General features: G+C 38.8%; 1 protein-coding gene across 5 annotated transcripts in view; it reads right to left on the minus strand.

The window, feature by feature from the left end:
- Positions 1-4983: 4983 nt before the first annotated feature.
- The window catches only part of LOC125256142 (NLR family CARD domain-containing protein 3-like), a 96977-nt gene continuing 89556 nt past the window's right edge, over positions 4984-12404 (minus strand). For all 5 annotated transcript variants that reach the window (XM_048171824.1, XM_048171831.1, XM_048171830.1 and 2 more), the window contains 2 exons: positions 10555-10601; positions 4984-5765 (listed from right to left, as the gene is read on the minus strand). In XM_048171824.1, the coding sequence (XP_048027781.1) occupies positions 5245-5765; positions 10555-10601 (568 nt within the window). In that variant the 3' untranslated portion in view covers positions 4984-5244. The remainder of the gene's footprint in view (positions 5766-10554; positions 10602-12404) is intronic.

A 12404-nucleotide genomic window follows, 5' to 3' on the forward strand; every position in this document is an offset into this window, starting at 1 on the left:
AAATAATAATAAAAATAATAAAATAAATTAAATACATTTGATAAATCTAAATAAATAAATTTGTTTTAAATAAATAAATACAGTGTAAAATAAATAAATGAATAAAAGATAAATAAATTCATTAATTAAAATAAATTAAATTAAAATAAATAATAAATTCAAAATCAGAATAATTTGTTTAAAAATAAATAAAACTCATCTAACTTGCATCTAATAAGAGTACAGTGAATAGAAAAAACAATGATAAAATGTAATAAAACATATTTTACACATTTACAATATTCTTTTTCATAGTATTAATTGGGTTTTTCATACATGGAAATATAGGCTATAACTGCCATTTAAAATTTAGTCTTTAGTTAAGGAGAAAAATCTGAGCACAGTGTGTGATGTTATTGAGATCTTGTCTGAATCTTTAAAAGAGACCATTGTGAGAATGTGAGAGTTTTTGTCTTAGGAGACAAGTGCAAAAAGCAGGATACTCAAGCAAAAGTCTCTTTAGCGTTTGATGTTAAAGTAATCTCATTTATGTCTAGGAGAAACATTTGAGCTGTTAAAGTTTCTCATTCATACACACCATTTCAATCCAGCACAATACATGTATTCTCATATTTGAAGTTTAGTGTAGACATTGTTTTGTTGCACAATGATTTAACATTGACCTGCATGCATGCAAAATGGGTTGTAAAAAAACTTTGCATGTTAAACAAACAAAAAAAATAGGTTATGCAAATAATAAAAAAGGTTATAAAAATAAAATTAAAGACATCTGGGGCTGGTTGCAAAAACTTCTTAGACTAGTCTTAAAATGAGTCAAAATTAGATTTTTTTTTTTAATTCAAGTCTGAGAATAACTTTTGAAAAACTGTTACATATAAATCTGTTTAATTAGAATTGGAAAAGTAAGACTAATTGTGCTTTGGTTAACTGCTAGTCAAACTAGTTCTTATGTTAATATACAGCTAAGTTTAAGCAACTGGCACCAAAAGACAAAACACTCGTTTCTCATTTTGGACTCCTTTCTCTCAGAACTTTCTCATGTCTCACAGAGTAGAAATACTACTGAGACATATATGAGAATCACAACTAAGTTTCATGAGCTTAGAAAGAGCAACATCTGAGCAATAAAATATTTCTATAATGGAGTCTTGAAAGAGACTGCAGAAAGACAATAAAGAGATGTTCTATGTTTCTTCCACCACATTCTCAGTTTTGACACTTTTTCTCTCAGTTATTTCTCATGTCTCATTTCTGTCTACTCTTATTTCCCCTAAAGAATTTTAGGAGAAACATCTGAAACTTGATAATAAAATGAGGGATATATGAGAATCACAACTAAGTCTCATGAGCTTAGGAAAAGCAACCACTGAGCAATACATATTTCTTCTGGCATTGTGTTTAATTTTTTTTTTTAAAGTTTCTTTTTTCCCCCTTTTTTTTAATTTCCCAAATAGTAGCAGTTCTACACAAACTTGCTATTTTTACTTGTTTCAAAACATGCTGGATATAACCTGATATTCATTTTCACTTAAATGTAATGCTTTAACAGTTGTTGATATATATTATAGCCTATATATTCTCTATAACTCCTGAGATCTAAAATGTCAGTGCATTCCCATTGTGACTTACTTATGACTGCCAAATTAAATTATTAAACAGAACAATAAAATAACCAGTTGATGCTGGTAATTTTCTGTTCAGAAAGATTAAACTTGAATTTCATTTTTGTTTATATTCCGCTTAGAATTTCATTAGTTTTCGGTTTTTGTTTTCATTCCTTGAAGCGGTTCAGAGCTCTGATCACCTGATGTCTTAGAAGTAATAAATTACAAAACTCCATTTAAACTTATCTTTATATTTCTTTTGGCCCTGTTTAAAGGGGACCTATTATAGGGGAATTTAAAGACCCAAAAGACCAGATATGATGAATGAAGACACAGAGTCATTCAAATAATTTAATATTTAGAAAGATAAATGTTAATAACTCAAAAGATATGTATTGAAGTGGCAGTGGATTCCAGAATCCACTCTTCACTATAATTCCCCTTTAACAAGATGTAATATCAGTCTCTGGTGTCTCCAGAATGTGTCTGTGAAGTTTCAGCTCAAAATCCCCCACAGATCATTTATTATAGCTTGTCAATTTTGCCCCTATTTGGGTGTGAGCAAAAACACGCCGTTTTTGTGTGTGTCCCTTTAAATGCAAATGAGCTGCTGCTCCCGGCCCCTTTCCAGAAGAGGGCGGAGCTTTAACAGCTCAACAACAACAAAGCTGGAGAATCTCACGCAGCCAAAATGAGGATTGTCAGTAACGGTGTTCAGCCTTACATTGTTCAAACCGGAGTCGACACTGATGGAGAGACTCAGGAAGAAGTTACAACTTTTAGACGTTTCTGAATGGTTAGTGGATAAATTGAAGCGTGAACCAATGTACAAACAAAAAAGTGGAGGGAAACCAGCAATGTTTTCTTTAATTCATTAATTCCAAATTTGAGATGCTTAGATTTTTTTTTTTTTTTTTTTACTGAAGACTGTCCAAACCAGACACTAAGGATATTTGTCTAATTTGAATATTTGAAAGTTTGTGTTTAATTTGGAACTACAAAATCAAGAGGCATGAGGTCAATATTATAATGTTGATATTATTTAAATAAAAATTGTCATTTTTTTTAGATGTTAGAATACAACGTATGTTTAGAGTTCAAAAGCATTTATTAAAGATGTATTTATAAAGATTTTTTGCTGTGAGAGTTAGTGAGAGATAGTGAGAGTTCTCTATCAAGAGAATCCAGAACGTTCCCTCTAATGTCCCTCTAATGTCAAATTCCATCAAGTCTTGAATCACATGGCCATACACACGACAGAGCATCATCTCTGGCCCACTTTCATCCTCTGATAACATGGAAACAACCTCACAGCATTCCAGATCACTGAGAGCAAAAATGTTGTCTTTTTTTTATTGCCGTTTCTTTTTTCTGTCCATCTCACCAAGAAGTTTTACCATCTGTGATAGAGGACTCTGGCTAGAACTTACCAAGTTCAGGTAATGCAAATAGCTCTCAAAACAGAAAGCACTACATTCATCAAGGTTGCCAAAGTTTTGTGCATTGGATGCAAGGTGCACCATAGAATATACGCTGTACACTGAGAACTCACTGCCGCACAGAGCTCTCCATTGCTCCACAAAGACTGTCAGCAATTCACCAGCATATGAACTGTAGTCCTTGGTAAGCCGTAAACTGCTTGACCCTGGTAAAATGGTGATTCCCATGAAAGGAGGTGCTGCTCCTCCTGAGTCTTCTTCTCAGAATAAAAACATTTGAAGATTTTGAAAGCTTCTTTCAGTGCTTGAAAGAGATGCCATAATAATTTATCATGGCTTTACTGTAGTTAGAGTAAATATGTGTGACTGCTGTAAAATTGTTCTTAAATGATATGATTAATGTCATATTTGATAATGTCAGAAACTCTCCTGAAGGAATCGATTATATTTCACATGCAGCTGATGATTCATACAACATTCAGACATTTCAAATATTCATCATCAATTAAAATCTGATCTCAAGTTCATTGTTTCATTGTGTTTTATTACCTGTGCACAAACAATAGAGAAAAATCACATGAATGATGACAATGACACTACAATATAAACTGATTTCCATCAGTACAAGCAGAGGTTGAGAAAAGCACAGATACACACGTCACTTATCATGACTCTCTCTCACACACACACACACACACACACACACACACAGATCTTAGTGTCTATACCAGGATTTATCACACATTTATTCTGACATGATATTTCAGTGACACAGTATTAATGTAATAAAGAGACTCTATAAAATCTCACTGTTAAGATGGATGAGTCTACTGCACACTGTCGACACAGGGAACTGAACTAACACAAAATAGAATTCTGCATGTACGCAATTATGCAGGAAATATTAAGCATGAACATATATCTGGGATTATTAGCTGAAATTGATTCAAATATGCATTGAATACATACAATCCCCTAATACTAAATTGCACTATATAATATAAAAAAACATTTTTTTACCATGCTTGGAGCGACAGTATAAATGCTTGGAAATAAAGCTTTGTGTCTTTAAATCCATATGCAGTCAGCATAATTTCTCTGAATAAGTTGTGAAATATGTGTAGGATGTTTGCATTGTAAGAATGTATAGACTTCAGATATAAAAAAACGCTGACTTGTTAGGTAATCTTTTCTCATTAAAATCAGATGATTTCCTATAAATTCAATTAAGGCTGGATGATTAATCGAAAAGTAATCGATACTGAAATTCAGAACCTCAAACGGACGTAATTTTCCCATGTCGGTTATTTTGTTTTTTTAATCCTGTTAATACTTCCCCCTTAAAAACATACTACCACATGTGTAGCCACGTCCAGTCAGTGGCATGAAAGCAACACGGAATTGAACATGTCGCAGAGTCAAGACACACAGAGATGGCGCGAGAGCGGTGAGCTTTGCGTCTTCACTAAACTTTGTCAGTTGTATTTCTTTTAAGGTTTGCCAGTTTAGATATTCAAGTGATTAGACGAACGGATGTGTATCATTATATCGAGCTACCGTGCTCACGCAGCAGCATTGTGGCACAAACACTCATACAAACAGTAGCTGCATAAAAAGTGAAGATTGCGCACCGAGAGGAACGCAGAAACTAGTTGTCAGTGCTGTCCTGAAGTAGCTAGAAATTCAAAACTTATTATAGCATATATTTTTCTACTTTTGAAGTAACTATTTACAACCCACAGTTTCACAATTAATAGAGAGACGGTATGACTAATTCACACACGCAATACATACTCTCATTACATACTGGTACTGGTACTAATTTATCTTTATCTGATTTACAACGAGCAGAAATCTGTAAGAAATGTTACGAACCATAGATAAAATAACTGCTGAAAGTGAGCTGTTATGTCAGATCACTCTTTCAGTAGGAAAAAATATCCCACCTTTAATAGCCAAGCATATTTACAGTACAAACCTTGTCAGTGAACTATGAGGGCAAAAAAACGCCCAGAAACAAAATAATCGTTCATTAATCGTAATCGAGGTAAAATGTTCAATTAATCAAGGCCCTAAATTCAATAGAATGTGAGGGAATACCAATATGGCGGTGTGGCAGCTTCACTTTTTATGACATCATGAGCGATCCAGTCATTTATGTAGATCAGTGGTAGAATCTCTCTACAGTCTGTTCTGATTCATCAACACAGTTTCACTGATGATCCAATAAAAACACTAAACCCAGGATAGAGCGGCTGAGTGAATGTGGTCTGGACTGTGTGGATGAGGATCATTGTGTTTCTGGAGACGCTGTAGAAGGACAGAGTTCCTGCACTCTGATCCACATACACTCCTATTCTCCTGCTGATGGACTCTACAGGGAGTTCAGTCTCTATGTTATCGTGTTTGAATGAAAATCTGGAGGAAGAGCAGATCAAACTCCAGGAGTGATCATTATGTCCAAACAAACAATCATCACCCCGTCCCTTCCTGCTTATGCTCATATATGACACTGATATACACACATCTCCACTCCACTCAATCTCCCAGTAACAGCGTCCACACACACTCTCTCCACACAACACCTGATACACATCAAATCTGTCTGGATGATCAGGATATGGCTGAAGCTCTTTGAGAGTGTAAGTAATCAGTGTGTTACTCTCAGACAGACGGAGTCGTTTATTCACTGTGTTCAGATCCAGAGTGAACTGAAGGGAATCTGATGGAGATAAAAACACATCACAATCTTTTAAAGTACACTTTAAAAAATATTTTTGCTGCTTGTTAAATGTGCTTAATTAACATTAGATAAAACCACACAATTACTGAATATTTTGTCTTAATTTTATTGTGTAAAATCCACTTAAATATGTTAATAAATATGTACTTAATCCATGAAAAGATAGAAAAGGCAAAGCCTATCATTGTATTTCACGGAAGTCTGTAATTTTTTTATCAGTGTTTTGTCATCAAAGTGCAGTACATCATTTGTGTGTTCAGAAAGTCTTTCATCCATCAAACATCACTGATCTTCATCGTTTATCATTAATGTGATGCCATTCTCAGACAGGGCTATTTATAGCAGCCTGGTTGAATGACAGAAATCTGCTGTCTCACTGATGTCTGTGAATGTCTTCCTTTTTAAATTATTTTCCCTTCACTGACTCCATAATATATAAAATATACAAAATAATATATATAGAGATGGCCGATTTCAAAACACTGCTTCATGAAGCAGTTCACTATCACTATATAAGTCTTTTTTTTTTCTTTTTTTTTTGGCACACCTAAAATATTCTCATTGCTTTATAATATTAATATTGAACCACTGTACTCACATGAACTGATTTAAAGTCGGCGTGAAATCAAAATTGACCCTATTTACTTTATTAGCGCATGTTACTAGTCTTGTGGTGAACAATTAATCAGTGCAAGTTAATACAAAGAAAAAGCGCTAAAGTAAAACCCTGCCCTCTATTCAATATTCCGTTTCACTTGAAAATACGTCACACCTCTGGAGAAAAGTCGTTTGCAACTTCCGGTTCACTGGGACTTTAAATAAGTTTTTAGTACATTTATGGATCTTGAGAGAGGAAATCCCAGGAGAAAAAAAAGTACATTTCTATAATGTGCTTAAAGTGCTCTATTTTCGCGCACTAATTTTGTACTAAATATATTAAAAATTCCTCTTTAGTACTTTTTAAGATAATCTTAAGAACATCTAAGTGTACTCAACTGTGCTATTTTGAGACACCATGAAATATGAACTAAAATTTGCTTTTAATATACAGTACTATCTCTGTATTTAAAAAAATGTATTTAGATACTACTTACTTATAGTACATTTGAACCCATAGTGTACTACAAGTGGTAAGTAAATACATTTTAAATACATGTCCAAAGTATACATTTTAGTATAAAATAGTACAAAATAGTGCAGCAGCTCCCTTTCAGTTGGTCACGTTCGACGTACATCAGAAGTGAACCGACGAATTGGGATATCGCATTAGAGCCCTATCACCTTAGAGTCTCTACTAAACAGGCCAATGCACATTGGTGTGCAAGATTTGCATCTCACGCTCTGCCCTAAATACAGAAGAGGATGCAATCACATGCTCCGGAGCTGAGCAGACTGTTAATTCCTGCTGCAATAGATCTCCTACACAAGTATGTGTGTACTAAAGAGCATGTTTTCAGAGGAAAGGCCTTTTGGTGGGTGTGTGTACGACACGCTACAGCGGTGGCCAGTGAGCTCACAAGCTCTCAACTGCTGTTTTTTTTTTGCCCATTCTTCCCGGAGGTGCATGAAGAGGTGACTAAGGTGATGGTGTGCTCCATTGGTCTGGCGATGGCCACCTATGGCTCATCCTGGCGGACTTGAGGGAGACCCATAAATATCGGTTCCTGGACTCCTCCATCTCCCACGTTGGCCTATTCGGCGACCCGGTCAAGAGCTACGGCCTGCAGTTCTCGGCACCACAGAAACAAATGGAGGCTATAGAGCACATCCTGCCCCGTCGGGCACCTGCTGCCTCCACTCATCTGCCGGAAGAAGCACAGAAATGCATTTTCGAATGCATCTGTCCCCAAGATTAGTTCACAGCAATTGACTTGAACGACGCATACTTTCATGTCTCGATTCTAACTCAACACAGGCCGTTTCTATGGTTTGCGCTCAAGGGGCGGGCACATCAGTACAAGGTCCTACCCTTCGTGCTGGCCCTGTCGCCCCATGTTTTCACGAAGGTTGCGGAGGCAGCCATTGTTCCCCTGAGAGAACATGATATTTGCATCCTCAACAACCTTGATGACTGGCTCATTCTGGCCCACTTACGAGAGCAGTTGTGCGAACACAGGGACCTGGTGCTTAATCACCTCAGCCGGTTGGGTCTTCGGGTCAACTGGAAAAAAAGCAAACTCGCCCAGTGCAGAGGATCTCTTTTCTCGGCATGGAGCTGGACTCGTTCAACTAGACAGGCTGGTCAGTGTTGAGTGTTGCTGCCTGAGTACTCTCAAGAGCAGAACAGCGGCTCCAGTGAAATTCTGCCACTGGGATTGCTTCATATTAGGCCGCTTTAGCACTGGCTTCATGACCGAGTCCCGAGATGGGCATGGCAATGCGGCATGTTCCATGTGGCCATCACACCAAGCTGCCATCGTACCCTCACCCCATGGTCAGACCCTTCGTTCCTGCGGGCAGGTGTCCCCCTGGAACAAGTGTCCCAGTGGTCTCCACAGATGCCTCTGCCAGCAGCTGGGGAGCCACATACAACGGGCATGCAGTTTTGGGTCTGTGGATGGGGCCCCAACTGCATTGGCACATCAACTGCCTCAAGTTGTTTGCAGTACGTCTTGCGCTGAGCTGCTTCAAATTGCTGCTACGAGGCAAGCACGTACTGGTCCATACGGACAGCACATTGACCGTTGCATACATCAACCATCAGCTTGCGTACACCAACCACACAGCTGGCCCCTGGGGCCTATGCAAGTATGTGCTTCTCCGAGCGAGCCCACTTGCACATTCCTTGTACAAAGTCAGGGAGAACGAGGAGCAGGTTAGTTGCGCCGTACTGGCCCAACCGGACCTGGTTCCTAGAACTCATGGTCCCCGCAACAGCCCCTACCTGGCCATTCTCTCTGCTCTCTCAGAGATGGGGCACCCTCTGCCATCCATGTCCGGACCTCTGGAAACTCCATGTCTGGTCCCTGGATGGGACGCGGAGGTTCTAGGTGGCCTATCCCAGTCGGTGGTAAACACCATCATTTCTGCTAGAGCTCCCTCTATGAGGCACCTCTATGCGTTGAAGTGGAACCTGTTCATCTAATGGTGTTCTTCTCACTGGGAGAACCCCCAAACTTGCTTAGTCAGGACGGTGCTTTTATTCCTGCAAGATGGGTTGAAGCAAATGCTGTCTTCCTCCATCCTCAAAGTGCATGTTGCCACTATTGCCACGCATCACAATGCAGTTGAAGGTCTTAGGGAAGTCTTTAGGGAAGCACCTGATTGCTCCATCATCCCTTGCGGCCTTGTACAGGGTTCACTAACTGGGGAACTTACTGGAGCAATGAACGCACTTATCCGGTCTGAAGGGAGGGGAGGGGAATGGCGCAGAAAGCTGACACTGGAACGGGGGCTCTAGGCATTTACTGGCCACTAGGGGCGAGTACGCTGGAGGCTACCAGTTCTACACAAAGGCTATTAAACTTGTTAGGTGTCGCCTAGCCCGCAGCTCTACATATATCTGTCCACCCCTGGTGGAGTGAGCTATCAACCTGAGCATGCAAGGCACGCCTTGGGTCTGATACGCCAAGGCGATGGCATCCACTATCCAGTGAGCCATCCTCTGCTTGGAGACAGCCTTACCCTACTGTTGGCCTCGCCCTGAGTACATGAGTACACATGTACACAGACATTCATCTGTCTCGACCATTAACCTCACAATTATTTGAAATTGTACAAAATAATCCCCAAAAAAGCACAAACACAGCAGAGATGCCAAGTTCAGCGGCTAGAATTAGCTGAGGTGACGTGATGGCTAGCTGACAGCAGACTAAGGCCGTGTGTCCACCAGAGCGTTTTTATCCAGCTGAAAACGCTACGCGCTCTGCTGAAAACGCCTATCTGTGAGCGCTTGAGAACGCTTCTGCAGCGCAGCGTTTTTTTCCGCTGAGACGCTTTGTTGCTATGATACGGAATATCCGCGGCACTCTTACTTATAACTGATTTTGCAGGTAATTTGTTTCAGAATAAAAATGTTGACACAATGTGAAATTACTTGCTATGTATTTTCGGAGACCAGCAATATTAATTTCTCATTCATTTTGTTCCGTACTCTGCTTGTTAATGTCGTTGTACAGCAAGAATGTTGTGACAGTTGGTCGGTGTTATTTGTCCCGCCCCTCCTGCACTCTGATTGGACGGCTGGCTAAAAAGTGACATTGATGAGCACAGCGTTTGGAGTACCTACTCCAAATGAGGTTCTAACTGCCATTGCGGTGGTTACCAAACAGATAAGATAGGATTATAAAGTTATGATCTTTCTGTAATATGCCGGAGAGTAAATGTTAAAATTAAGTGCTATTTTATGTGTTTTTAAGGGAAAGACCTGTTAGTGTTTAATGTTCAGTAATGGAGGGAGGGAGAGAGAGACAGTGTGAGTGTGTGTTTTGGAGTGTGTGTGTGTGTGTGTGTGTGTGTGTGTATACATGGTTTATGAGGACACAAATGTGTATAATGACATGGGTATTACAACGTAAACATAGTATATGAGGAGACTTTTTTGTGCCCTAGTAAACCAAATGGCTTAAAAAACAAAATAAACTAAATGGTGGTTTTTTTTATTCAAAAAATGCAGACAGTTTTCTGTGATGGGTAGGTTTAGAGGTAGTGTAGTGTAGTGTAGGAGGATAGAATATACAGTTTGTACAGTATAAAAACCATTACGTCTATTAATAGTCCCTGTAAATCACATATACATGTATGCGTGTGTGAGTGTGTGTAGACTTACATTTGCGTAGTCCTGCTCTCATCCTGATCTCTCCTCCATGATCCACACTAGAAAACACACACATTTTCACACAGACACAAGTAAGCTTTTGAGATTTCTGATGTAATTTCTGAATTTTCTATCAAAATTCATCAAAATGGTGCCAATCATGGTTGGATCCAATGCAGAATACTCCATCATACTTATTGGACTAAGGTCAGACTCTCTAAATGAGGATCATTTGTGTATCTTTCCTTAGGGATAAGTAATTGTGCTTTACTACTTGGGAATAATTGATTGTATCTTTTATATTGGTAGTTTCTTAGTTTCCTATTTTTTTATTCAGATCCCTTTTCCTAATACCTAGTCACATGTTAAAATGTTATCTAAACTATTTTTGAGAAAAATTTTGTAATACTTGAAAATTCATAAATAGAGTAAAAGAAAAAAATCATCTAAATGGTAGTGAGAAAATTATGCGGAATTAGGTGGAACAGTATTGTCCTAACAGTCCTAACATGTCCTAACAGTAATCAAAACACAAGCATATACCTTGCAATTTGGACAACCCTTGTTTTGTTTTGTTTTGTTTTTACATTTATATAAAGTTAATTGTTGTTTTCTTCTCACTTTAGATGATGGAACAAAAAACATCAAGGCCACAGCATTGAAGTGAAAATTTCTATTAAATCGTGGCTCTGTACTGCAAGAAACGGTGATGATGGAAAGTGGGGAAGATCCAGTAGTTCAGAGATCATGCAGAGATCTACTGATGTATCTGAGAGGATTGATTTATGGTCTATTTAATGTGTTCTGACGCGGTTAGAATTGGTCATGCTGTTTTATAAAACATGTGCACACTAACGTGTGTGTCGGTATTGTATGTATGCTTTTGTTTGGGAGAGAGTTGGAGAAATTAGGGCTGTCACGATAACCACAATATCGTAATACTGCAATACTGATAAGCCAACCACAGACGATGGCAAGCAGCCGGAAAAAATGTTCACTTTTTAATTTTTTTTCATGAGGCTATTCCACTCTTGTTTTACACTTAATGTTTATGTATTTAATGATAAATAAATTAATAATGATAAAAAGAATGAAGATTGAAATTCCACCTACTGGCTCTGGCTTTTTTTTAACTTCATTAAAGGGGACCTATTAGGCAAAATTCGCTTTTATGTTGTTTTAGAACATAATTACGTGTCCACATTGTGTGTACTCAATTATCCTATTGTGGTAAAAATCCATACACTCCATTTGATATTTTCCCCATAAATTTGAAACATTGGCTCAGAATAAGCCGTTGAGGAATGTGCTGCAATGTGACGTCACATTGGAACAGACCCCGCCCATGATCCCGCCCATCCACCTATGGGAAGGGCATTCGCACCTGACCTCTGCAGAAGCAATCAATTGCACCAAGTCTGGCACGACAGACAGAAGCACATGCCCAATGCCAGGTAAGGGACCCGCCCCTTACAAGAGTGTATAAAGCACCTGCACACACTGCCTTTTCTCACTTGATATTCGCTTCTTGTGACCTCTTTGCTACGCAGCTCTACTGTGTTCGCCTGACTTCACTACAGTCTGCAGGAAGAAATATCATCGATCAGCCTCCAGCCACGTGTGCAAACACATGTGTCACTATTGGAGAGACCCGCTCGATTTTAAGCATGGCCTATTGGGTCTAGAAGTTAAGGATATGACAGCGTGTGGTATGGGCGACCCTCTTCTTAGCCTACCAGGCTGAGCTGTTGGAGGATATGAGCAAACATCTGAAGAAAGGTTCACCATCACCCATACTTTGGAAAGAGATTGTGACGGTAAATGACCTGGTCCTTCGCAATGCCCGTCAGGCCGTCCAAGCC

The sequence above is a fragment of the Megalobrama amblycephala genome, linkage group LG21, assembly GCF_018812025.1.
Source record: "Megalobrama amblycephala isolate DHTTF-2021 linkage group LG21, ASM1881202v1, whole genome shotgun sequence".
Classification (NCBI taxonomy): Eukaryota; Metazoa; Chordata; class Actinopteri; order Cypriniformes; family Xenocyprididae; genus Megalobrama; species Megalobrama amblycephala.